The 27857-nt window shown below is 36.8% G+C and overlaps 1 protein-coding gene across 21 annotated transcripts in view; it reads right to left on the bottom strand.

Annotated features, from left to right (window-relative positions):
- The window catches only part of macf1a (microtubule actin crosslinking factor 1a), a 496134-nt gene that overhangs the window by 55497 nt on the left and 412780 nt on the right, over positions 1-27857 (bottom strand). For 20 of the 21 annotated variants that reach the window (XM_078237840.1, XM_078237846.1, XM_078237833.1 and 17 more), the window contains 13 exons: positions 27265-27431; positions 25281-25440; positions 22568-22894; positions 21309-21393; positions 14218-14459; positions 13846-14052; positions 8338-8457; positions 6757-6864; positions 6184-6402; positions 5660-5863; positions 2389-2620; positions 887-1113; positions 576-698 (listed from right to left, as the gene is read on the bottom strand). In XM_078237840.1, coding sequence (XP_078093966.1) covers positions 576-698; positions 887-1113; positions 2389-2620; positions 5660-5863; positions 6184-6402; positions 6757-6864; positions 8338-8457; positions 13846-14052; positions 14218-14459; positions 21309-21393; positions 22568-22894; positions 25281-25440; positions 27265-27431 — 2421 coding nt within the window. The remainder of the gene's footprint in view (positions 1-575; positions 699-886; positions 1114-2388; positions 2621-5659; positions 5864-6183; positions 6403-6756; positions 6865-8337; positions 8458-13845; positions 14053-14217; positions 14460-21308; positions 21394-22567; positions 22895-25280; positions 25441-27264; positions 27432-27857) is intronic. The other variant, XM_078237843.1, reaches the window with a different exon arrangement.

Genomic DNA, 27857 nt, shown 5'->3' with positions numbered 1-27857 from the left:
CATACAGATAACTGGCTGGCTTGATGAAAAATCAGTTAATGTTACAAAGGAGACTCATTTCGAGGTTAGGTGGGTTGCAGTTTGGGGGTCACTATCAGGTTTGCCATGCTCTTATGAAATGACGGAGCAGGCTGGAGGGACCAAATTGCCTACTCCTTGTTAGTTTGTTTTGGATAAACAAATTATCTGTTAAGCCAATAACATTATTCAAATGGGCGGGCTATTAAAATATATTATGTTGAAATATCTCAGCAAACCTTTAGCACAACATTCATTTGAACAAAAAAATAGACTTGAGCTTGGGTAAGATTTTAGGAGCCAAAGCACATTAGAGAGGCAGCTATATGCAATATACATTACATTGCATGACATGTTATGCAACCTTCAATAGTATTACTTTTGGAGATATTATATTGCTTATGATTGAATATCTAAATATTCTCCATTCGTGAAATAATCAATTAATTTGGCACTAGTCTCACACCTATTGGTCTCTTGGTCAAGTTCTATCATACTGGTATCACCCATAGCACATATTATTTATCACTCATCATCATTTCAATTTGATATTTTACCTCATCTATGCTTTTCTTCACTTCTGGTTTTTCAAATTCTCCACAAGCAAAGATAAGGTCTGCTCCCAGGATTCGCACAAATTCTAGCTCCTCATGGAGCCCATCTGTCTCCTCTTTAATTGTCTGAAATCAACAGAATATTACCAGGAAATTGTTATTAATCCCGTGCACTTACCACACTGCAATCTACTGTTTTAGAAAATCAGATTTTTTGTGATTCCAAACAAGACAAATAAATGAGTATGCAGCATGGCTAAAACAGATTTGTTCATAAAAACTAAGTGAAGTTCACATTTGAACCATATCCATACCTCTGCAGCCTCCTGCTGTTGTTTAATGATTGAGGGGTCAATACCAGGACTCTCCAGGTCTCGCACTATATCCTGTGTGTCTTTAATGGTGGTCAGCAACGCAGCCATGTCACACCAGAACTTTTCAGCCAGGTCAAGCACATCCAGAAGTTTAATATCTCTCTCTTCACCACGAGCTTTGATATCTTCCCAGTAAAATGCCATCTCATCCAATTTGTCTTGAATGGCTAAATTAGTACAAGTTGGGAAAAAAATAAGCAAGACTATTTAAAACTGTCATTATATGGTGATTTAATGATTGAATGCTGCCAGAAATGAGGCCAGAGCACACAATAAAGCATGTTAGACTCTTCAAAAACTGACTATTCAGAGCTGTTTGATAAAGTTGACGGTATAGAACCCTTTCCAAATTGGATCAAATACTCAAATGTACAAGAACACTAGGCAAGAGCTTTGAGAATTTGTATTTGTCTTAAAACAGTATTAAATGGACAAAATTAGTTTTTTGCAACAATTCTAATAATCAACATACTTGATGTCTCCATTTCAGAGATGGGGATAAAATGATTACAGCCTTTGATAAATATAGAATACAACTGAATGCACCATACTCAAGATCTCTCCCAGCTGAGAGAATCGGAACAAAATGTGAACACAAAAGGATGCTTTGCTTTCCGTCACTGAATGCGAAATGAATTAACAGCCATTTTATTCCGCCAAATAAAGATACAGGACAGAGGAACTTAAAGGCAAAGAGATCTTTCTCTTTTGTTAACCTTCCAACCCACTAAAAAGTGACAAAACTTATCACAAGTGGAAAGAACACTTTCCATTGTGAAACTCTGATAAACTGAATAGGTCAGTTATATCTGTGATTAACTTGATGGGTAGGTCACCACTATTTTCCTTTGTAAAACACCCATCACTTGTTTGCAAAACACCTATATATATTTGAATAGTGGAAGTAAGTTTGGCTGGTCATTCATTTTACTGTTGTTTGTAGGAGCTTCTACTGCATAAAGTGGCTGCGTCATTTGTGTATTTTAGAACAGTGACTAATCTTCAATAATAATCACTGGTTGCACGGAATTTCATTATGTGCTAAAGTGAAAATCTTTTCATTCAGTTATACTCCTTGTTTTTGGTAAAACACAAATTTAAGGAAAAACAGATACTGTATCATATTACCATCAAGCTTTTAAAAGTTGAAATTAGAAAACACACATTGTCTTCCCAGAATATCAATTTTATTGCTTCCAGACAATGTTCAAGACTTTTGATTTCTGAATACATCCTTCCAATGGGACTGAAAATATTTTAGAGGGATGTATCTCGAATTTGGTTTAACATTTAAAGAATAGATTCAGGAATTCAGACAGAATTTTAATGAGGAAACTATTAGCTTCTAATTTGAATTGTTAGATTGTATATCATCAGTGGGCTTTATAGTGGCGAATAGTCTTGTGATTATGTACAAATTTTAAAAACTTAATATTCAGTACCTTTAGCTGCAGGATCCTCATCTGCTCCAGTTGACCGTCCAATTAGCTCTTCACCACGACGTTTAAGAGCTTCAAAAGACGGCTGAAGCTTTTCTAGTTCCATTGCAATATTTTTGTTCTCATTGATGTGCTCTTTAATCTTCTCAACCTCGGCAGGTATCGATGGAGGCATCCGCATTCGATCAGCAATGTGTTCCAGAGACTCTAACATCGGATCAATCTTATCATGGAACTAAACAGACCATAAGAGGAATTGGCATTGATTGAAAATTTTCTCAGAATTATTCTTCATCTGAAACTGTCTGTGTAGCAGGAATTATCTCAGTACAAATTCAAGAAAAGCAATGAGCAACAACATTTTTATAGACATTTTGCAGTAAAAACATGCATAGTATTTAAGTAAAATCTGTTCTTGTATCAATGTCAATAACAAACGCCTAACTTATTGAGGGATCGAATAATCCACTCAATTGAAGGTGGCCAATTCACCTAGATTTCCATATGATGTTGAGAAATTTTTTAAATAAATCTTTTAAAAAACACATGGAACTAGTGGAAAGAAAACAGAAATATTGACACTCTTGCATCAACTGTAATCCCATTTTTGTATTTGGAGTAAGGGGAATTTATTCTGCGTAAGCTAAACACAGACATTTTATTTTTCATTTCTGTTCCAACTTGGAACTACAGAAAGATTTGACCCGAGTTACAAAACTGTGCTGCAGTTATAACCAACAGTTGGGATTGACATCTGGCTGTAAACAATCTACAAGCAAATTAGAATTCATTATGGCAAATAATATTTTATACAACTGTATAAAAAGATCAAAATAAACAATTTTTAAAAATAAATATATAATGAAATATAATTTTGAGATTACATAATTTATTTCATTTAGCATTGAAAATGCTGGAATTGTTTGTTTATAATTTTGCATTTATCAAACATTTATTTAGCAAAGGGCAGCACAGTGGTTAGCACTGCTGCCTCACAGCATCAGGGGCCTGGGTTTGATTTTGGCCTTGCATGACTGTGTGCAGTTTGCATGTTCTCCCTGTGTCTGCGCTGGTTTCCTCCAGTTTCCTCCCACAGTCCAAAGACGTGCAGGTTAGGTAGACTGGTCATGCTAAATTGCCCCTTAGTGTCCAAAGGTGTGTAGGTTAGGTGGATTAGCCATGGTAAATGACAGGATTGCGAAGATCAGGCACGGGGGTTGGTATGGGTGAAATGCTCTTTCCGCGAGTTGGTGCAAACTCGAAGGGCCAAGTGGCCTCCTCCTGCACTGTAGGGATTCTAGGTTCTATGCTGGTGAAGTGGAAGATTACCAATAATCATTTAATATATTAAGTTCAATTTGCAAATTAAAGTTTTTACTCACCTACATCAAAGATTAAAACAAATGTTTTTGACTTGCCACAATCGTAGTTAAACAAATCCCCTCAGTGAAGCCAATTTTTTTGATATCCATGACAAATGATAGATATTTTACTCAAAACCAAACATGCCAAAGGTTGATTATGCTGAACTTTGCCTATCAATTTAGAAGACCTATTCCATTGGTTGATATCAAAAGAACAGAACAACCAATACAGCAAGGACTCAAGTCATGGACAAAGAGTAAGGGATCTATGAACAAATGTATACTATTCTGAATATTATAGTTCCATCAAGTCATACATCAGAACCTGGTCTTTGCAATGACCTTTCAATGTACTAGTTGTGAAAATTTCCCTTTCACTCTGGAACCAGGATTCAAATTGAGCCCAGATGGTTGGGAGGAAATTCTATTTTCCATATGGTGTGGAGGTCCAAACTTAAATCAATTTGAGATCTCAATCATGTTAGAAGTGGAAAGGTACCCACAATTCAGAACCAAAGGCAATGACACTCAGACAGAAGTGGAATGGAATGATTGCTCTGGTGGAATACAGTGGTTTTTGAGGTTGAACTCAAGGCAATGATTAGAATAATTAAGTGAGGGACACATCAATCTAATCTGGACACAACAATAGAATTGAGGAAAAAAACACTCTTAATAATGACATAAAATTAGGCTGAGTATCAGAAATGCTGGAAATTCATTTTAACGAAAATGTCTGCTCAAGTACTGTGCTACAGAGGAAACAGATCAATTCACAAAGTTCAAAGCAATGTATTTAAAATTTAGCAAAGTTGAATGTACAACTATCCATTAAATAATAAATGGCCTTTCAGAGTAGCTGTAAATTGTGCAGGGATTGTTCTTTACCTGTCAAAGTTTCAGGTAACTAACTATTAACAACAGATTTATCCATATAGAAAATAAAACAGAAAAGCAACCCTAAAGTGTGGCAGCATCGATTGTCCAAGGAGCTCTGCTTACCTCGGCATTCTAATGAGATGTGATGAACACAACAATTAAACACAACGTAGCAGGAGATGTCGGCAAACAAACATTTAATTCCACGAGGTGAGCGGAATGGAAAACAAATGACATGTTAATATGAGAACACTATGATGGGGTAACACAAGGGAATGCATTGAACAAGACAAATATGGAAGGGAACACTTCACAAACATTACTTTGTTTTGCCATAGTGTTTTTGTATCACTGGAAAGAAGTTTGTGTGTGCCATAATATTCTTTTAATTCTGCTGCACTGGCCTCTTCCCCCATTTTGCTTCCATTGCTCCTAATTCTGGCTAGAATACCATGTCAAACAGAACTGTCGTTAATTTTATCACCAACAATGATTAATTGACTAGCTAGCAAGCATGCATCAATAGCCACTATATAAAGAAATGTGCCAATCTAAAGGAGCAAATGGACAATTCAATCCAACTGACAGTCATTTCATTACAGCAAAGCAAAACAGCACGTGCCTTGCAAAAGAAGTGAAATCTAGCACATATATAGTTGACAACTTGAAAAACTTAAAGCAAGCACTCATCAAAAAAAAAAATCACCTTTTCTATTTGCTGGTCAGTTATTCACTGCAAATTATTGTCCCCATCTTATTTTATTACTGCCTTTAATGTTTCTGAAACTAACCACAAAAGTACAATAGCTCTAGCATAGAGTACACCTCTCATTTTCAAAAAGCATTATTGATGTTGGCCAAGGAGACGTCTGTGATCTAGACTTGCCAGCACTCTGCAGAAGCAAGAATTATATTAAGAAGTGACAGCTGTGGGGAGCTAAAAGGATAAAAAGTTTCCCTTTTAATAAACAAATAATTGGCCTTAAACAAAACCTATGCAAATATATGCAGCTAGGATCAGCAAAGAGTACCTGAGCAGACTGTGAAATGGCTTCATCCAATGCCAAAGCCCGCTGTCTTGCATCCTGTTTTATTTTAGCATAAAGTGCTTCAGCTGTGGTATATTTCTCATGAACCATTTTACTCTCATCAGGATTCAACACCATCAACTGAGGACCAATCTTCATCAATTTATCAATATGAGGCTTGTGTTCTGAGATTGATTCACGAAGTTGCTGTTATAAAACGATATACAGATTTCAGAGTTAGAAAGAATGTCTAAATACATTCTGGCCCAAGACAACACTGTTTGTGTAATATGAAACAAAATCACTCGGGCAAGCTCAGCACTCCTGTGCCCAAACAGTGAGCTACACTCAAAGTAGAAATGCACAGACAACATACACAATTTCCTCATCTCCTGCTGTTTCTTTCAATCCCAATATCATTTACTGGTGCCAATTGAGAATCTGGTTACCTGAAGTATACTGGAGGTATGTAAACACAATGGTACTTAAAAGAAACAGGCCAAACTACATTGTCCTTTTATCCTTACCCTCATTTCTTCCTGTTGTAGTTTCAGCATCTCATGGTCAACAGCTGGTGGTGGGAGCTGTGTTATCAGAGTTCTAGTCTCGTCAAGCCATGGACATAGCTCCTCATACGTTTCCCAGAACTGGTTAATCAGGACTTGAGCCCGCTCCAATTGGGAGTACCTTTCAGTGTTCATCTGACTGACTGTCTCGTACTGCTGCTGCAACAAGTCCATCTTCTCCTATGTGGATGTGTATACATATAGATGTACATATTTAAGGTTACAGCATAATAATTAAAACCTCGCTATTATTAAAAAAAAGTTAGCTACAGGCAAATAGTTTGTTATTGGTGAGCTAGAACACATCAGCGTTATGACAGGACCGTCTTTAAACGTTCAAGGTCTTGACTGACAAATTTACATGAAATTTCTCTCAAATTGCAAGATTTCTGTATTATGGTCTGCAAGTAATGATTCATTTTGTGTCAGAAAATAAACGTATAAATTCACAACTTAATGTTATGAAATGGTACAATATGTAAACATGTATTCTGTTATAGTGGCTGGCCTTCTACAGAATTCAAGAAATAATACCTGCAACATAGTCTTCTGTTCATCACCACAAGTACTCAAGATTTCTTCTTGGGTGTTGCTCAATTCATCTATGGAATCCTTGTGCCTTATGATGTCTATTGAAAAGGCCTAAAAACATTAAAGAAAAATTTGTAAAACATGAAATAAATTACCACTATAAGATCGCTAGTGCACTTACTGTATATGGCGTGTAATAATCTCCAGTTTCTAGCCTCGACAGATTAGAATTAATATTTATTTTATGTTAACATGATGGGTACAAAGTCATGGATGAATGAACCCTAGTTATATTAATAGAAATAAATCAGAAATTTTAGATAATCAGAAAATTGTACATTCTTTTTGCATGGTAAATTATGTGAATTTCAACATGAATCACAGTCTATTTTGGGTCTACCGTACATAAACTGCTTTGTAAATGATATTTAAAATAAATTTCAGACTTTGTATATGAGCTACTAAGATACAGACATAAGCACCCAAATTTGGATTTAATTGTTATTTAAAAAACTCAAACTCCCACTGGACATATGCAAGACTGGAATGAGCTCATTTGGTTCAAAAGGTAAAAAAATCATAAGTTTACAACCATCACCTATCACATAACACATTAACCACCCCATGTGCATTATTAATATATTTGTACACTATGGAGGGATAAAGGGAAAAAATAAATTGTTCATAATCTGCCAACTAACATATCCGTAAATAGTAAATGCACATGATTATATTAGCTTAAATTCGTGCAGAATCTGACTTTAGGTTGAATCCTAATCTTTTATTCACCACTGAAGTAGGCACTGAGATTAACTAATGCAAGGTAGCCTCACTATTCTTTACAGATTTCAGACTAAACCTTAATTGGGAGACAATCTCCAATCATTGGAGTCCTTCCTCCCACCACTCACTTGTGTTTTGTATTGAGCCGAATCTCAAAAGTGAGGAAGAAAAGAAAAACTACAATAGAATCATAGAATCCCTACAGTGCAGAAAGAGACTATTCAGCCCATAGAGTCTGCACTGACTCTCCGACAGAGCATCCCACCCAGGCCCTATCCCTGTAACCCCATGCATTTACCTCGCTAATCCCGCTAACCGACACATCTTGGGACACTAAGGCAATTTAGCATGACCAATACACCTAACCTGCACATCTTTGGACTTCTCTGGGAGTTGTGAACAAAATGTAAGGAATTAAACTATATTAGCAGAGGTGATTTGCCACACAATTATTTTTTCCCTTATAACTTCTATTAATGTTTCCTGGATGTTTCTTTTTGACTTGGTCAAGACACTATGATTGCCCATTGTTGCCATGGCCTGTGCACACTCTCTCAAATTATGCGCTGACTGGAAGGGAAAAACAGTTGAGAGAAAACTAATTAAAAAGCAAGAAAGTGACCAAATCTTTTCAGAAGATTTAATATAGGATATGCAATAAACAAAATTGCACTGTGAAATGCATGCATCATACGTTACAAATATTTTGTGCACAATGAAGTGTAGCATTTGTTTAAAGGCTACCTAGGTAAATGGATACCCGATATGAGTACTGCACCATATCATACACATCATTCCTACCTTCTGCACCTGTAGTTGAGCTGTTGTCTGATCTTGTTCCAGCCTTATCGGGCCCAAGGCTGTCAACTTTCTCATGGTTTCTGCCACCCAGGTAAGCTCGGAGTCAGCGGCCTGCTCATACTAGCAGAAAGGAGAAGCAGCACGGAGCATTAAGGAAACAAAGCAGACACACAGCTGCAGACAAAAACACACGGACAGAAACGAAACAGGACTGCAATTCGGAACACAGGTAGTGCCAGAAAAATTGAGTAAAACCACTTTGACTCTCAATTAAAAAGTGTACTCGGTCATTGCTTAGGGTAGTTTCACAACTTTTTCGAACAGTACACAAGGTCCACAGCTGCAGTGTGTTAAATCATGGCCTTGTTTTGTTGCAATGCACAGTCATACAGTGCTAAATTTAGTTTCATTTATTTTAATACAAGATGCTGGGAAGGATAATTACATTTAGCAATTTTTATTTTTTTTAAATTTGATTTAGTAAAAATAATGCAAATTAATTATAAATTAAAATGAAATCTGGAAATTCAAAATGTATTTTGTATACTGACACTGACTGTTTTGAATTGCAGATCAAAAGAATATATTTACTGGCACTCAAAACACATTTGAATCATGTTTTACTGTATCAACCGTTGATGTTGCCAACAAGGTGTGATTTTGATTCCCAGTGAGGACAAGCAGGAAAGGATAGAGTAACGAATATGCAGCAACACTAAACATTGTCCAAGAATTTAACCATCTCCTATGTAGCAACTTTTTAAACAAAAGAATATACTGAACTCATTCAGCAAATAGTGTGAACAGTAATTATCTTCAGATTTTGATCTCTGTCTCAATTACCGGTATTTCATTTTGCAAAGCATTTCAAACCCTGACAACTGTGTCAAGTCATATCTTCTACATTTGCTCCTCAACTTTCGTGATGGTTTTACCTATTTATCCCATCAAAACATTCACAACTTGAAAGAACTTTATGTCACCTCTTCCTTGCCCTTTCTTCTTCAGTATGCCTTAGCATAGCACACCTTACCAAGGATATATTGATCCAGGAAGGAGTGGAGCATAGGTTTTCCAGAATGATACCTGGACTCCAAGGGCTAAATCAAAGGGAGATTACACAAGCTAGGGTTGCATTCCCTAACATTTAGAAAATTAATTTGTCAAGAATTTAAAAGGGAACTGATAAAGAGACTACTGTTGTTTGGGAAATATAGGACTCAGACAAAGCATAAAAGTTAGAGCCAGGCTTTTCAGGGACGAAGTTAGGAAACAATTCTAAGTGTCCAGTGTGGCAGAAATTTTGAACTTTTCTGCAAGCTGGGTCAGTTAATTTTAACTAGGAGACAAATAGATTTTTGCTAGTCGTAAGTATTAAGGGAAATGAGGCACTGGCAGGTATAGCAAATTAGATCACAGGTCAGCAGGCTCTCATTGAATGGTGGAATAGGCTTGAGGAGTTAAATGATCTGCTTGTTAAATGATCTGCTTGTGCTCCTATAACCTCAGAACTCCAGTGACTTATTTGAAATGTTCATGCCTTTTAGTACAATGCTCGTCATTTATATTAAATAGCCTGCCCTGATCTGAATATGAGTGTACTTTCTTGTGAATCCTAATGAGGAAACAAGAGTTGGAAAAGGAAGCAGTTTTCCTTTGTCAGCTGTCCACACTGGTTCATGTTTATCCATGTTGAATTGGAGAGGATTAAAGTAGTTTTGACGATACATTTGACATTGCAAAATCAAACAGTTAACACAATGCAGGGTCAGGGTTATTTAACATTTCGTGTAAGTTGTCAAAAGTAGCAATCAGAATACATCAGATGTTGAGCATTTAGAATGGACTTTAATAGTTGCAAATTAGCCCATGCCCTGCTGCAGAATGAAAAGAGTTGTTCCATTTGTACCATTAAAAATGTAACAATATGTGTTACCTTCCATTACTGAGGGACATTGCATGGCAAATTCATAATAAAACACTGCAAAAATAATGTTAATTTTGGAACCCGTATTTCATTCATCAGCAGCTTCAGAATGTTTCTATTTCAATCCTGTTAACATTTTCAAGCATACAGGGGAAAGCGGAATAGGTGAAGTTTATTTGATGTGGCTCTTCAGAAGGTGAAAAACACGAGGTTTGATAGTGGAGAAGTTAGCAACTGAAGAATCAGAAAGCTCTTGAAAGTGATGACAACACATAATACATAAAACATAGCTAAGTTTAACCCTTTTAGTGTTGCATATCTTTAACAGCATTCTGCTAGCCAAGTTTCCCATTTATATTTATTTATCAGCCTTAATCTGCAAAATACCAATCAGTTGCAAAATTGTATTTGAAAAAGGAAGAAAAACCGAATTATCAATACCCTCCAGTGGAACTTATATTAAAAACGTTTCTTTGCATCTCAAAAATAGTGTCCTTAAAGGGTTAAACATTAAAGAACTTCTAACAAATAAGTTAGGCGAAGCACACTTTACAACAACTAGGTCTATAGCAGTTATTTGAGTGAAGTGTGCTGAGTGCTGATTTATGACCAGTGAATTAGGATTACATAATCACTCAATTTATATAAATCAAACACAGTGTAAATAGAATATATGTAAATCAGCCGTGGTTTGCAAATATTAGGCCACAAATGACTGGTGTATGATTCTAATGAATGATTGTTCTTAAACATGTTTGAGTGTGCTGATATATAGAGAACTTTATAGAAAACCACATTTGGTACAATCCACCTCATCATGCTTTGAATTTCATGCTATTAACTCCTCCATACATGCAGCTGACACTATCTAACATAATCATAATTGTTGAATAATGGGTAACTTTACGAATACCATACTGTGAAGAGAGTCATAATAGACATGACAACCAATAAGAAAACAGACAGTTTTCTTATTATAATGCTGATGAAAACATTTATTTTAAATGGGCTACCATTGGCATTATGGCTGGAAAAATATCCATTTTTTACAAATAACTAAGGCACTGCTTTCAATTGCAATGCTCATTCAGATGGAAATAAGTGATACAATTTTCAAACTCATTCCATCTTATACGAGCTATTGGCCAACTGTGAAAAAAAAATCAGTTTTGCTGAAAAAAAGAAGACATATTGAAGCTTTTCATCTTGCACTCATCAGGACACATTGCAAGAACACTGATACGAGTGGAAAATATCAATTTATGCTGTACGAGAAGGAAGTGCTGGTTGGTTGGGAAGTAGACTCTGATTGGTAGAGACAATGTCATAGAGAATATTGCAGGTGAATGATAGTTAACTGCCAAGCATTGTTTGAAATTTAAACTAGGCAGTTTGACCCTGTTTCCTCAGGACAGTGCCTTCACCGAAGAGTCAGTGAATGGTTGTCACTTATTTTGAGTGAAACAGGCACAATATGCATACCTGTTCTTTCTGTCTGCAAATAACAAGGCACTGTGTAATAATATGTAGCTTCCAGTAGATGCAAATATGTCACACTGTGAGCCTGACTGACGATCTTATATTGGCTACTGGCAAAATTCTTTGCACACTGAGGATCATTGTTTACAAATGAAGAGAAGTGCAGGATGAAAAGCTTCAACATGTTCCTTTTTTCAGCAATACTCAAGTTCTGTACTACCAAACGATTATTTCAAACTAAACCACGTGGAGTTGAACTGTGATATGGACTTTTAAAAAGTTCAGCATAACTTGCTCTTTTAATAATAAAGCCCTGAATATGATATGCTCTATTAATTGGTCTTTCAACTTGTCCCGTCATCCTCAATGATCTATGCACATATACATTCAGATCCCTCTGCCAATGCATCTCCTTAAGAATCATAGCCCTAATTTTATACTGCCTGTCCATGCTCTTCCTCCCAAAATGCATCACCTCACACTTCTCATTAAACGTCATCTGCCACCTATCTGCCCGCTCAATGTCCTTTTTAAGTTCTACACAGTTCTTCCACAGTTTACAATACTTGCAAGTTTTGTATCATCTGCAAACTTTGAAATTATCCCCTGCACATTAAGGTGTAGATCATTAATATATATCAGAAGAAACAAGGGTCCCAATATCAATCCTAGAGAACATCACTACAAACCTTCCTCCAGCCTGAAAAATATCCATTGACCATTCTCGGTTTTCTATTATTCAGCCAGTTTTGTATCCACATTGTCCCTTTTATTCCATCAGCTATAATTTCTCACAGGTCTGTTGTACCGTATCTAATGCCTTTTTGAAAGTCTATGTACACCACATTAATAGCATTGCCCTCATTGACCCTTTCTGTTTTCTCTTCAAAAAACTCCAGCAAGTTGATGAAACATGATTTTAACTTCTAGAAATTCATGCTGGCTCTTCCTAATCAATCCACATTTTCCCATGTGAACTACTAATTCTATCCTAAATAATTGTTTTAGAAGCTTGCCCGCCACTGATCGCAAAGTAAGAAGTTGTCAGTATTTGTAACCGAGAGCTTATGAAGCCAAAAGATCTGTTCAGGATCAAACATATTCTTTTTGAATGCATAACTGTCATTATACATGATAAGATTTTCGCTTTGAATGTTCACAATTATGTTAGAAAACTGATACATTAGACAGGTTATATTTGCATTTATCATACTAAAAAGTATAGAATGGTTTTTAGGTAAGTTTTCTCTTTCTTGGATTTCTTTACATTATAATTAAATTTTGTCTCAGAGTATACAGTCCATTCTCTTATCCTCGCCAAAGCTAGTCTGATATCAGTAATTTGATGCAAAAAGAGTACTCTCCTACTCACTTTCCTTTCTTCCCATAGAAAAGTGCCTGGTACAACTATTGCCCTCCCTCTTTATTGTTTCTGAGAATCTTCATCCCAGGGTTCCATTACAAGCGTGTTCTATGGATTAGGATACAATTAATTTAATTTGATCACAAGTTTATAGTGGAGATTCTAAGACACAAGACATTATCCAATGTCTGGCCTGTCCAATATCTGCCTATTGCAACTGGTTAATGCACACCTTCCATAAAAGTGTTCAAATATTTCATCTTTGTGGGCTAATTAGTGCATATAATGTTCCATATATATAAATTTTAAATCAGTGTTCCCATTAATCTGCAGATATTTCAAGTTGCTGATATTTGGAGGTGTGACTTAGGATTTATCCACTCATGAGGTAACAGCACCAATACAGATCTACAAACTTCCAACACGATAAACAAATGAACAAGTAGTACAGGACCAAATGGAAAGGAATTGCCTCGACTTCTTCAGCCAGACCTCCGGGGCTCATGGGCCAGACTTCTTGGAGTTCACTGGTCAGGCAGGTTATAATTTGGACAATCCTGCTTTTCAGACGTCATTGTTATAAGCATTAGTTTGCAATCCCTGCTCTGGCTTGTTTCCGTAACTAGCGTTTGTAGTACGGCAATTTCACATACCACGTTTTAGAACAGCTGGATATGCTTTGTTAATAGGCTAGAACCATTACACAAACACATCTACATGTGTTTCTGAGAAAATCTACCTGTTGTGATCTCTGAATGGCAGCATCTATTGCTTCAACTTTCTGCGTTACAGTGTCGCTGACAGTTTTGTATCGCTCGTTGGCTTCTGCCACCTGCCGATCTAGACCTTCTCGTGCTCTCCATGGCACCAATTCCAGCAGTGCATTGCTCACTTCATTGATTGTGTCCAGAACTAGCCGGTATTCCATCACTTCCTTCTTCAACTCCTGGATATTAAGAATAGGAGCTTAATATTCAGTCAACCATACATGTCTGCAGTAATTTACCAAACATGTCAGATTACAAAAACAATAAAATGTGAACGTTATTCCATTTTCCTTCCTTTCCTAGCTCACTTTCACCAACTCAAGATGCCTGACCTCGCTGTTTACCTTTTGTCTTTCATGCACCTGTGGAATCTGTTCTCCAATTGGTGACTGTGGAGTGCTTGCAGCAAGTTCAGCCTCCACGAAATCAAGCCAGCCACACAGTTCCTCATTAAAGGCCTGGAATTTTGTCGCAAGCTGCAGAACCTGCTCTAAGGTTTTCAGCGCCCTGGAACTGGAAGAAGTAATTTCCGCATAACGACTCTTAATACCATCCAATTTCTCCTGAATTATTATTACTTCTTCACCTGAGGAAATGAAATATCAGTGAAGGAAATATTGAACAGATATGCACAAAAAAAAGGAATATGTTAACATTCAAACAAGGGCAGGTCATGAACTACAAAAGTCTTAGTTTTTTATTGGAACTTGATTGGGCATTCCATTCAAAAAAGGAAGAAAATCTCCAGTTTGAAGCACTGTAAAATCACAACTGTAAATACCTGTTAAAGGATTTTGCTTCACTTGTGGGACTCATTTTTGCACACCATTTCAAGTTCAAACATCCATTCATCTACCTTAGTGAATCCAAAATGCTGAAATCTACTTTTTTTGAATTAATTGAATGTTTCAAAAGTTGTCTGCTGTTACAACACATTTATAAACTACGATGGTAAATACACATCAAGTTCCATAATAGTGTTTAAATAAACATCAATGAATGTTAATGGTGATATTTTGCTTTACTTAGGTGATTGCATGAAGAAGTGAACATCTCCATTAAACCACACTTGCTCAGAAATGTTGGTGGAAACACAAAAATGATTGCTAACACTATGACAATGACCTAGTCAGATTATAGTATGATTTCAACATATTGTGTGTTATATGAAGGATACAAATAACAAAGATTTTTAAAAAACTTTATCCTGGCAATAAGCCCTCAACATGGTATTTAGGGTCTGATGCCAACTTTCCAGTGCTCTCTGGGATTCAGGATGGTACGCACTCGATGTAAAGTGTCTGATGCCTAAACTATCCATGACCTCCTTAAATAATTTAGCAGTAAAATTGGACCCTTGGTCTGACTGAATCTCCCTGGGTAATCCATAACGGGTAAAGAAAGTGAGCAACTCCTCCACAACCTTTTTTATCTTGACATTCCGTAATGGAATTGCCTCTGTAAATCTGGTAGACACATCCATTACGGTTATCAAATACTGGTTCCCACTTTTGGTTTTAGGGAGGAGACCTACGCAATCAATTATAACCCGTGTAAAAGGTTCTTCAAATGTGGGAACTGGCATCAAAGGCGCTGGTTTATCACTGCTTGTGGCTTTCCTACCATCTGACACGTATGACAAATATGGCAAAATTCAACCACATCTTTATGTAATCCAGCTGAATAAAAATGCTTCTGTGTCTTAGCCTGAGTTTTCCTCACTCCTAGATGACCTCCTACAGGTAATTTGTGTGCTACTCGCAATACTTCCAGTCTGTATTCTACTAGCAACACAATCTGGTGAACTTGTGCCCATTTCTCATCTGCACTAACCTACCAAGGTCTCCAGATCTGCCTGAAGACTTTATCCTTAAGGTAATAGCATTCTGGGATACACTCTGATTCCTTTTCCGAGTAGGCTTTATGATATAAATCCTTTATAGTCTCATCTTGCTGCTGTAACTCCATTAATTTTTCAGGACCACATACCTCTGCTTGTTCCTAACAGCAAAATGAACTATTATTTAAATGGTAAAAGATTGCAGCATGCTGCTGTGCAGAGGTGTCCTTGTGCAAGAATTACAAAGAGTTGGTTCGCAGGTGCAGCAGGTAATTAAGAAGGCAAATGGAATTTTGTCCTTCATTGCTAGAGGGATGGAGTTTAAAAACAGCGAGGTTATGTTGCAGCTGTACAAGGTGCTGGTGAGGCCATACCTGGAGTACTGTGTACAGTTTTGGTCTCCTTACTTGAGAAAGGATATACTGGCACTGGAGGCGGTGCAGAGGAGATTCACTAGGTTGATTCTGGAGTTGAGAGGGTTGGCTTATGAGGAGAGACTGAGTAGACTGGGGCTATACTCATTGGAATTCAAAAGAATGAGGGGAGATCTTATAGAAACATATAAGATTATGAAGGGAATAGATAAGATAGAAGCAGGGAAGTTGTTTCGGCTGGCGGGTGAAACTAGAACTAGAGGGCATAGCCTCAAAGGGGAAGCAGATTTAGGACCGAGTTGAGGAGGAACTTCTTCACACAAAGGGTTGTGAATCTGCGGAATTCCCTGCCCAGTGAAGCAGCTGAGGCTACCTCATTGTGTGTTTTTAAGGCAAGGATAGATAAATTTTTGAACAGTAAAGGAATTAAGGGTTATGATGAGCGGGCGGATAAGTGGAGTCCACAAAAAGATCAGCCATGATCTTATTGAATGGCGGAGCAGGCTCGAGGGGCCAGATGGCCTACTCCTGCTCCTAGTTCTTATGTTCCTCTACCTGCTTAGGTTTTTCCTTTACCATCTCATCAAACAGAGTGTCAACTAACTGTACCTCAACCCCTTCATCTTTCTCTTTTGTTCTCCTTTCCTGTTTTAACTTATGGCTGTGGAATCTTGTCACCACACAGTCCAGAAAAATTCCAGGGTATTTTTCTTTTAAATCCTCAATTCCCTGGTTTTCTTTTGACTATTCCACTACAATAGGCATCACTCCCACCTGTGATCCAGCTATATCGTTTCCAAGAATAAACTGTATTCCTGGAATAGCCAAGTTTTCCATCACTCCCACTATCACTTCCCTAGTCTTGATTGGACTTTCTAGCCCCATCTTACACAGGGGAACATTACTCCTCTCTCCTTTTATTCCACAGATTACCACTCTCTTGGACAATATTTCAGAAAGAGTGCAAATATTTTCATCTCTAATAGAGACAGACTAGCTCCTGTATCTCAATATTTTAACTTCTTTACCTACTCCCCCTGTTCTACCCGAGTAAATCTTATTCACACAGGTGAAGTCTTTGAAAAGGTCAGGCACTATTTTACAATCCAGCACGTGCCTCGGCTATGCACTCTCCTTCAGCTCCTTGACTTCTCTCAGGATTTCCTTCACTACCTCAACTAATCCCACTGGTTGAGCCTCTTTTACCACATCCTTTTTCCCAGTGCCTTTCTTAAGCCACCAGTACTGTGACTTTATGTGTCCCACCTTATTACAGTGAAAACACCCGAGGTATTTCACCTCTTTTCCACCCTCTTAGGTTTCTTTTTACACATGTGGTAAACTGTTCCCAATGTGATCTACTTTCTTTTTCATTGAAGGATCTCCTTCTTTCCCAATTTCTATCCCTCACAGAATGAAATTGCTGTCGGAAGCTAGATTTCCATTTATGCACTAACGTGTATTCATCTGCCATCTCTGCAGCTCCTTTCACTGTTTTAACTTTCTGCTCCTCAACATGAGTTCTTATTACTTCTGGAAGAGAGTTTTTAAACTCCTCCAGCAGAATAATATCTCTAAGAGCCTCATATGTCCTATCTATCTTTAATGCTCTCACCCACCTATCGAAGTTGCTCTGTTTAATTCTTTCAAACTCGATACAAGCATGACCTGGTCCCTTTCTTACATTTCTGAACCGTTGTCTGTATGTTTCTGGTATCAATTCGTAGGTACTTAAAAATAGCCCTTTTTACTTCATGTTCTCCTGAAGCTTCCTCTGACAGCGCTGCAAACACCTCGGTAGCCCTGTCTACCAACTTGGTTTGAATTAACATTACCCACACCTCCTCTGGCCAGTTCATCTGTGTAGCCAATTTCTCAAAGGAAATTAAAAAGGCTTCTGCATTTTTCATCAAATGCTGATAATGTTTGGACATATTTGTATATATCCCTACCAGGCAGTTGCCTATGACGAGCCAACTTCTATCTTGCACTTTCACTTGTTATTTGAAGTCTTTTTGCTTCAAGTTCCAATTTCATCTTTTCAAATCGGACAATATTTTCCTTTCTTTATCTTCTCTCTCTTTTTTCCCTTCCTTTTGCTAGGGCCTTCCTCTCTTTTTCTCTTGCTTCTCTTTTTCCCTTTCTTCTGCTAGGGCTTTCCTCTCTCTTTCTTCTAACTCCAGCCTTTAAGTTCACTTTCCAATTCCAATGGTTTCATTTACAATTTAATTTTTTTCTAACTCCACTGGTTGACTGTTTCTCTGATATACCCAAATGCTTGGCTAACTCTGTTACAATTTCAACTTTATCATCATCTCTGGTTAAATCCAATTTTAGCCTATTTGCTAATTCGATAAGTGTCATCTTTTTCTGTCTTTTTAAACTTTCTTGGCAAATTTGGGAAGTATCTTCAACCCTCAGAACCTCTTTAGCAATGCTAAGGGCCATTTCCCCACTTTTGATTTAACCAACAACAAGCCGCCGAAATTGAACAGATTTTCCACTTCTCACTTAAGATTTATTTAAAGATCTAGGATTGTTCAAATCCCTGACCTGAGCCCCCAATCTGTTTTTAAGCGGAGGTTGATCCCCCTCCCCCGGTGAAATAACACCGAAACACTCGAAGAGATACATCTTGCCTTAGAATCTGTAAAAAGTATGAGAAGCGGTGTGACCTGCATTTCAGCAACCCCTAATGGTAAAATGCAAAATAAATCCCTGACACTCACTCTAAAATCAACACGTAACAATTTATTTATCTAACCAACAGTGAACAAATTAACTAAACTATTAATAAACTGAATTAATCCCTTCTAACTATTAACTATTCCTAAATAAAACAAGATAACGGTTAGCTGTTCCAATAAATACAATCCTAATTCATTAACAAAAATAGAATTTAGTCACTCTCTAAATTACAACCAGGTTTTGTGCCTTCTGGAATATTCTGGGCCTTCAATGTTGATTCTTCTGTCTGGAACTTCTTTCTTCTTTGGTACCTTTGCTATCTAGATGATTCTTTCTCCAGGACATAGATGAAGCTATGAGAGCCAGTGATTCTGAGAGCTGAGATCTCTGGCAGGTGCTCTTTCTTTTTGTCCCACTGCCCCCTTCTTTTATACCCGTGATGACATATCAATATTTCCCAAAATAGGATTGGTTCTAGGTTGTCAAAAACATCAGATTTAAGTTCAATAGGTTTTTGGTATCCGAGTTCCTGATTCAAATTGATTGGCTAAATTCAAAAGCCTGCTATCTTGGTAAAAACTGCTGCTTGGCCTTTTGATACAAATGTTTCATTTTGGGCTCCCTATGTACTTGCTCTTTTTAAAAACTCTAAGCACAGAAAAAGCACCACCTTTTAAAAGGAACCATGCAATGCTTTTCCCCCTGGCATTCTACAATTTTACCATTTTTACAAACACCAAATTCTAACTTCCTACCTCCCAATCTACAATTATCCTACCCAACCTCGCAACAACAATGGGACGGCAAGGTGGCTAGCACTGCTACCTCACAGTGCCAGGGGCCCCCGAGTTCGATTCCTGGCTTGGGTTACTGTCGGTGTGGAGTTTGCACATTCTCCCCGTGTCTGCATGGGTTTCCCCCGGGTGTTCTGGTTTCCCCCCACAGTCTGAAAGACGTGCTGGTTAGATGCATTGACCCAAACAGGCGCTGGAGTGTGGCGACCAGGGGAATTTCATAGTAACTTCATTGCAGTGTTAATGTAAGCCTTACTTGTGACTAATAAATAAACTTTAACAAAGGTTATGTGGAAGAATCACAGCTTTGCTTTCAGCATGAAAAACTAGTTTGTTTGCCACTGAACTGGACTGATAAATTCATGACAAGAAAAATAAGCAAAGTTAATCAGTTGGGTTCGTGCTCTCACCACTCAAGCATATTTAAGGCTGGTAGATGGGAAAATAGTGATTCCCCCTTGTGCAAACCTTTATTGAGAGGATATTAGCATGGATTAAGGTTAGGGAAAGCTAACATTTATTGCTACAGTAATAGCAGTAATGATGAAACAGAATTATAAATTAGTTAAGACAAAATATAGCCTTGGCTTGCACCGAGAAACAGGCAAATACCAGAGCAATGAAATGAAAGTACTGCATATAGAAAGCTGCAGCTCTATGATAAACACCACAGGATGGCAAGTGGCTTGAAAAACGGAAGCTGGAATGCATTTGAAAAGCTGATTCGAACACTGACTGTTCTAAGAAGCATCTGGGAGCAGTATTCTTCTATCACGCTTGGAAACATTTCACAAATCAACACCATCTATTTTCTTCAGTAAACTAAGTATAGAAATGTTTCTTGTCTCTTGTGATTAGATGAAAAATTCTTGTGACTAAAACAAAAGATTGCTGTAAACTTGAAAGGCCCATGTTTAAAAATGTTTTAGATATTTTCTGATCTGTTTTTCATAAGGTGATGTTAAGAATGTCAACCAATTTGAAGCAAAAGGATGGCGTGGAGCAACTGTGTACTAAAATGGAAGTGCACAAGATCATGCCTACAATTGTCCTAATTCCTCAAATTCAATTCTGTCATTAGAGGAGCTCTCAGTGGAAGAGAATGAAATATACAAGCAACCACTTCTACCACCGTTAAACATTACCTAGCAGCCAGTTCAAGAGAAAGACTGGAAGAAGGCTGTCTGCTTGCACTCTTGGATAGAGATCATTAAGCAATCAATAACAAAACAGAAGTTTTCTAAAATAGAAGTTTATATTCTGTAGCAATAAAAGCCTTAGAATTTCAGTCCCCAATGTGATAGAGAAGGCCCAATTTTAAAAAAAGTTCAAACACAAAATTGGTGTTTTAACTCAGGTGCAATAAAAAAAAATCTCACTCTTGCAGAATATTAAGCAACACTTTTTAAAACGTGTACATTTTAACAAATTCACTACTAAGGGTAGGATTGGGCTTTGTTCCAACTCCATTTCTTGACGCTAGGAAGCTGGCAGATGGTGTCTTTATGCACTGTGCACAATGGATGTCGGGCTTTAATAATTGACAACACAATGGCAACGCAGAATAAATGAATTAAAAGGCGTGATTAAAGTTTGCATCTTTGAACTGAAAAAGCCTTTGGTCACTTTGTGTAATTTTCCAAATTTGAATTCAGTAACTAGTTTTATTAAAACATTCCAAGCAGTTCAATACCAAAAACAGAAAATAAAAAAGTTGCGAGTGTTTCTTAACTGTTTACCTGTAGTTTGTTTCAGTAAGGCCTGTCCATTTTTAATGGCTTGATCGACATTCTTCTTCCGGGATATAATGTCATCATTCAGAGCCTACAAAGAGATCATCGCAGCTGCTTAATAAAAGGATGGTGAGGTTTCTACGGAAACATCATTCCTGCTTCTCATGACTCTAATGCTAAGGGGTCCAAAAAGGACTGAATTCTGAATCATAGCCAAATGCAAGTAAAATTACAGAGCAGCTGCCTTGATCAGTGCTGAGAATTGCTGTGAAATGAGCAGCAATTCCTCAGAATCCGTGCTTACAACTTCTCATTATATCACAAAATTATTTTAAGTCAGCATTAGATTATGTTGGTAACAGCATAGTTGTTTTATGAATTATGTTGTTTTACAAGCCACATGTGCATGACTTTAAAGCTATGAATCAAATAGTTCAAAATGAAAAGATCAAAATGGAATGATCAAAAAAGTGCAATTAGCAGATAAGCCAAAAATAATATTTTTTTTAGAAAATCGATTTGCCTATAGAGTTACACCAAAATACCGAATATCTGATGATTAACTTTTCAAATATTGGTCTATGCAGCCTTCTGGCCTATCAGCTGAACAGGTCAATGTTGGTGTTCATGGATATCATGAACTAAATGCTTATGCCAAATGTGTTTACATCCATACTTTAGATTGGTAAATATTCTTATTCTGTTCTTTAGAATGCAACAATTAAATAGTCTAAGTATAATCAAAGCAGAACTAACTTCTAACTGTAATATTCCTGCACAAATCATATAAAACAGATCGATAAGATGGACAAAGAGGCACCATTGTTGTAGCACTTTAGTCTCCATCTTATTTTAGGCTACATGAATTTGATTTCATATTTCAGTGTATGTTATTTTCTTTTGAAACATTTACGAGCAATGCAATATGAAGACAAATCGCGAAATCTAAAAGTGCAGAATAAGAGGAATAACAAATGCAACAGTAGGAAGATATTCAGGATTTTAATATGTGAGGTGTAATTTCTTAGGATTTAAAAAATAGCAAGATAGGTCGAGGGAAGTTACTTTAATTGCATCTTTATGTTTTTGAAGATAATTTAGAAACAAATGCTAAAATTGAACCAAAGAAACAACATAAAAATGAAGTAATTAAAATCAAAATGATATAAAAAAATAACTACCAACAGAAAATTGGTGAAGCATGGATTGAATTAACTAAATTTAATGCAACAGAAGAAAAACTTTTAAAAAAATAAATGAAATACCAGCTGCTCTGTGTGTTGTTTGTGCAGGATGTCAGATTTGTAATCTTTGATGGTCACCAGACTGAGCTTGTCCTGAACATCAGCCAGCCAGTTCAACACCTCCACCTCTTCCTCTCCAAAGATCTTGGCATTAGCAAGGGCTTGTTGGAGCAAGGCTGCCTTTCGGCAGCACCTGTCCCCAATCTCCCTATACTGAGTCTGGATAGACTCCAATTTGTCCTCTACCATCTCCTGGTCTGCTTTTGCGCTCAACGTCATGAGAAACTGTCCGACACTGACTGCCTGTTGGATGTTCTGACTTTGATTTGTGATGTCGTCCTCTAAGGCCTGAACCAAGGATAAAATTATAGCATAAAGAAAACATGATTATGAATTGAATATTTTTAACAAAAAAAATAAACTGATGCATCAAAATAAATTTCAACAAAAAAGACACATATTGCACCTTTAACATGGCAAAACTTTCCGTGGTGTCACAAAAAGAGAAAAAGGAACTGGGGACATCGTTAATTTAATCTAGATCAGATACCATTTATACAGGATTTAGCGGAGGAAACATTAGGCCTTAAATCTGCAATGGCTAGTTTAATCCAAAAATAAAATTAGTTATTTTCTTAGCTGATAACAAATTTGACAAAGGATTGCAGTTAGTGTAGCTGAGAGAGTCTGGACCAAAATTACGTTAAACTGGCCAGGACAAAAAAATCTTGATGCAACTTCAAAAACATTTTCGATTTTGCTTTGAAGCCAAAAACGAACATAATAACAAATGACCTGTCTGAATACAAGCAAACATCTGCAAAGCTAATTCTTCCCAATCTAGTAATGCAGAAAACATCTTAACACTTTACTGTTTTTGTATGCAACATTTCTACATTAGTAATATATAAATAAAAACATGTCCATAATATATAAACGCACAGCCAATTCTGCAATCACTAGGGACGGCGTTGAGATTATTTTTAACTAGAGTCAGGGCACTTTAATTCCATTAATTTGGGTGTTTGGATTTTCATCTATGTTCTAAAGGTGACACAATTGGATGCTACTAAAAGTTTATTCATACCTTTGTGTCTCTTCCTAATGCCTTCAACCATTATCACTTATGTTTAATGTGGCAGACACAGCGTAGAGTGGAGTTTCTCTAACATTCTCATGAATACTGTTCATTAATAACCGAAGTGGCAAGAAAACATAGATGACTGATCTTAAAAGTATTTCATAGTTTGCAAAATAAAGCTCACCACAGATGCAGGACAGCACTCTGAGTGCAATCAATTAGCACAGCAAAGTTGCAATAATTAAGAATTTAATACAGTCTCAAACAGGTTCTCCAATAGGTTGGCTATCCAGTGAATGACTGAGCCAAAGAAATCAGCAAGTTTTAGGTCTTATGCTAGGAGTTAGTTAGCCTCAGCTAGGACAGGAATAGGACTCTTGGTTCAGGCAGACGGAAATCAAGCAGGGTTCCATTCCTTGATAATGAATCTTGTTTGACGCTCACATGTGTGGGTGTTGAGCAAAGACAGCATTGGCTCGATTGGGAAGTCCCTTGGTAATGTAGCCTGCTGAAAATTACTTCCATCAATTCTAACAGAGGAATAAAAGTCACTTGAGTGGGGCATTAAAATATGCCTGTGGAACCTTATCCCAGCAAAAATTCAATGCATTCAGAAGAGCAGAGAAAACTAGCAACATGAAAAAGGGAATAATCTCAAGAACCACTGAGTGGAGCCCAATATTCATTGAAAGTGGGGATGAGGCAGGGTTGAAAGAGTTTCATTAAAGTTACAGTTGAGAAATATTTTTAATAGATACATTGAACATAAAACTAATGATTCTTGCAATAAAATATTAGAAAAACCTATTATTAAGTTCTTTGCAATAGCAGGCAAAGCTACATTACTTTCATTTAGGGAGTTAACAGGCAATGTATTGAGACACAACAGGTGGTTTTGTGAAAATGAAGGCTAGTTTGGGTAAGAATGAATGAGTGATACATGTACATGCATACAGAAAAAGTTCTTGCTAAGGATAAATCCAATTGGATCTGATTTTAGTTCAAATCAATAAACCAGATTCTGGCCTGTCCCCAACAAAAGTAGTAATTCTTCCTTCAGTTGAATGGCATTGTGAAAACTTGGCTTATTCCCAGCTTATTTTCTCTTTCTAGTGTTTCCTTGTCATCCATTAAAAACAAAACAGAAAAAAAAGTTTGAACTCTTCTCAGTCCAAACAAAAGGAAGCTTGTTTTTCTTTCTCATACCATCACAGCATTTGACAAGTGTTGTTATGGTGAGGGAGGGGGACAAAAAGGTGGTTGTGTTGGATATTCATCCCAACATTTCATTTACTTAAAACCAAAGAGGACTCTTGTACATTTTTGCAAATCATTGTAGATAAATATATATTTATACACAAGGTACATGGTGCATTAATTTCCTTTCCAGAATGATTGTTGTTTTTTTTAAAAAAATGGTGAAGGAACTGCAGAGTGAGGATATTTTGCAATTATAAAGTCCATATGTGACTTCAGTAGAACAAAGTTAGGGCTGATTCTGATGCATTGTGAACATAAGAATACGCAAAACTTGCATGTTTTATTTACTATAACAAGAAAATAAAGTCTGAAAATGTAATAATTTTACAATGTTTAAAGCTAGACCAGTAAAATGCCACAAATGAAGTTATACCTTGGAATGATGCCACTTACCTTATGGCGGGTAATTTGCTGCTGGATTTTAGCAGTTTGAGTTCCTACAGGTTCAGAGTTGGCCAATTTCTTCTCCTTGCTGGTTAACCACTCATTCAAGGGCTCCACTGTCTCATGGAACTGCTTTGCAATGACTAATATATCCTCTAACTGCCTCTGCCTGCATTAACACATAAAGCAAGATACTATGATGAAACACATGGTCTCCAACTGCTTAAATATTATTCTGGTGCAAACATTTAGACAAACAGCATCAGAAATCATTCATGGTGACTGCATTCAATTAAACAAAATCTTAATAGCCTCATTCTTAAACGTAGTTTAAAATCTGTGGGCATATAAGCTAGAGGACTAGACAATGTGCACAACTACATCAACATGTGGTGCAAAGACAGGTGCATTATGACATTAGACATAGCATAAGAAGCAGCCGGTGTGAATATTTGACTGGGGCAAATTGACAAACAACAGAATAAACGACTGTTCAAATGATTATGTGCACAGACTGCTGAGTTATGGTTACATTTACTGATTTTTTTCCCCTCAGAGAGCGGTAATATGTTCATTCATATATTTGCAAACAGCAGAATACATTTTTGTAAGTGGATGTAGAGTATTTTTCTAAGGAGAGCCTCTGATTTATTTTAATGAGTAAAGACAATATTTATTAAATGTTATAGCTGCTGTAGTATTGTTCTTTGGGGAACATGTTGTATGGTTAACACGTTAAGTTTTGTTCCAAGACAAATCTTTGGGTAGATGTAGGTTTTGGATTTGTATGGTCCATAATCAGATGTTCAAATTTGACAGCTTTAGTTATTAAGCAGAGCGAAGATTCCATTGGAGCATTCAGAAGGCACTCTCTCTTACAAAGCTACCAGTGATTCAGATGCACATCTAGTATTACTGCAGCCAGGGATCAAATATACAACACCCCTCACTACACAACCGTGGATTTAGAAGAATTCACTCAACTATAGGGAAAAGGAAGTAATAAATCACATAAAATGACAACTATTGAAATCGACCTTCTTTGCATCTGTGCACAGCCTTTGCAAATGCCTATATAGCTGTTTGATTTTTTAAAAATGGATTTGTTCATACCAAATGTGATGCTCATCCCTAGTATTTTAAATAGAATTTCGGAATAGGAGTGAGGAAATGGTTTTGTGCCAATGTGTTTTTTCAGTAGAAACAGTTGACCATTTTGCCTTCCACCCAATGCCCAAACATCTAACAGACAGTGCAATGATATGAATGGATCTATAGATTTTAAATGGAGTAAAGCTATTAAGTTGGGTTTGCTTTAAGTTGTTGTAATCCAGTTGACAGTGACCCCTCTGCACAGCTGTGCATGCACATGTGCAGTCAAGTGTTTACAAGTCCAATAGTCATCACAATAAAAGCTTTTCTCCACATTTGACGAGGTGTGGTAAAACCTCACCATTGATTCATACAAGCTGCTCATACAAATGTTTGCAAAATAAACATATCTCAAGGTTTTGTTGAATTCAGATGCAGCAAGTGTCTGCTCTGCTTTTTATGCATTTTCTGTATTCTTTACATGTATGTAATTAATCAAACCAACAATTTGGAAATCTTTTCTGCTTCCAGTCTTTTCCCTTTAATGTTTCATTGGTACAATGAAATCTAAAAATTTAAAAATATTAAAATTCTAGTTTTGCTCAACTGACTTTAATGTTGTTTGTTTTATCTTTCTATGGTACTGATATGAAAGCTTGGCATTCATGCCATACGTATATTAAAAGTTAAAGAAACACAATTAATCAAAACTAGAATGTGTAATGTGTCTCAGTTTTGACTTCAAACTGTCCATGAATGACTAAGAATGACTATGGTGGGAACTTTCAATTCTGGAAAAATGAAACGTTTCCACAAAGTTGTTTAAAAAACATCTTGATTTACACACACAGCAAACATAATGGTTTTGTCTCTCCCATGTGAATATGAAAAGATCTTGTACCTTGCTGCGGCCTTGCTGAGCAAACCATCCCATCTCTCTCCCAGACTCTGTAATTGTTTCTGGATCTTTTCTTTTTCAGCTGTTTCTGCTGACTCTGCTATTCTCTCCCCTTCTGCCTTGATAATCTCCACTGTGGATTTGCGATCATCCAGTAGTCTTTGCAAGAGCTGGGCAAAAGAAAAGCAAAAATGACAACAGTTGCCAAGAGGCTTTACGTTTAAATCTCACATTTTTGTGGAACACTGCTAAAGCAACTGCCCTGAGAGGCTGCTACATGTATAAGCATTTCTGAACTCCTTTATGCTTTCCACATTCTTTGTAAGATACTGCAAAAATATTTTCCATCTTTTCAGCTATTATCCTTGAGTTTTATAGAATGCTGTGCATTTTAAGAAAAAAATAAGTCCTTGGTCTATAACAGATTTTCAATCCCATAATATGATGCAACAATAAACCAAAATAAAAATAGTTACTTCTTCCTCTCACTATACAACACAGCTGCTCAACCTGCTATGTGCTTATCTATGCACAGGGAGGGAATGGACAAAAAATAAATACTCCCCCCGCCAAAAGAGACGAAGAAGTAATCTGAA

The sequence above is a fragment of the Mustelus asterias genome, chromosome 21 (genome assembly GCF_964213995.1).
Source record: "Mustelus asterias chromosome 21, sMusAst1.hap1.1, whole genome shotgun sequence".
Lineage (NCBI taxonomy): Eukaryota > Metazoa > Chordata > Chondrichthyes > Carcharhiniformes > Triakidae > Mustelus > Mustelus asterias.
This window is presented reverse-complemented; position numbering and strand designations above follow the sequence as displayed.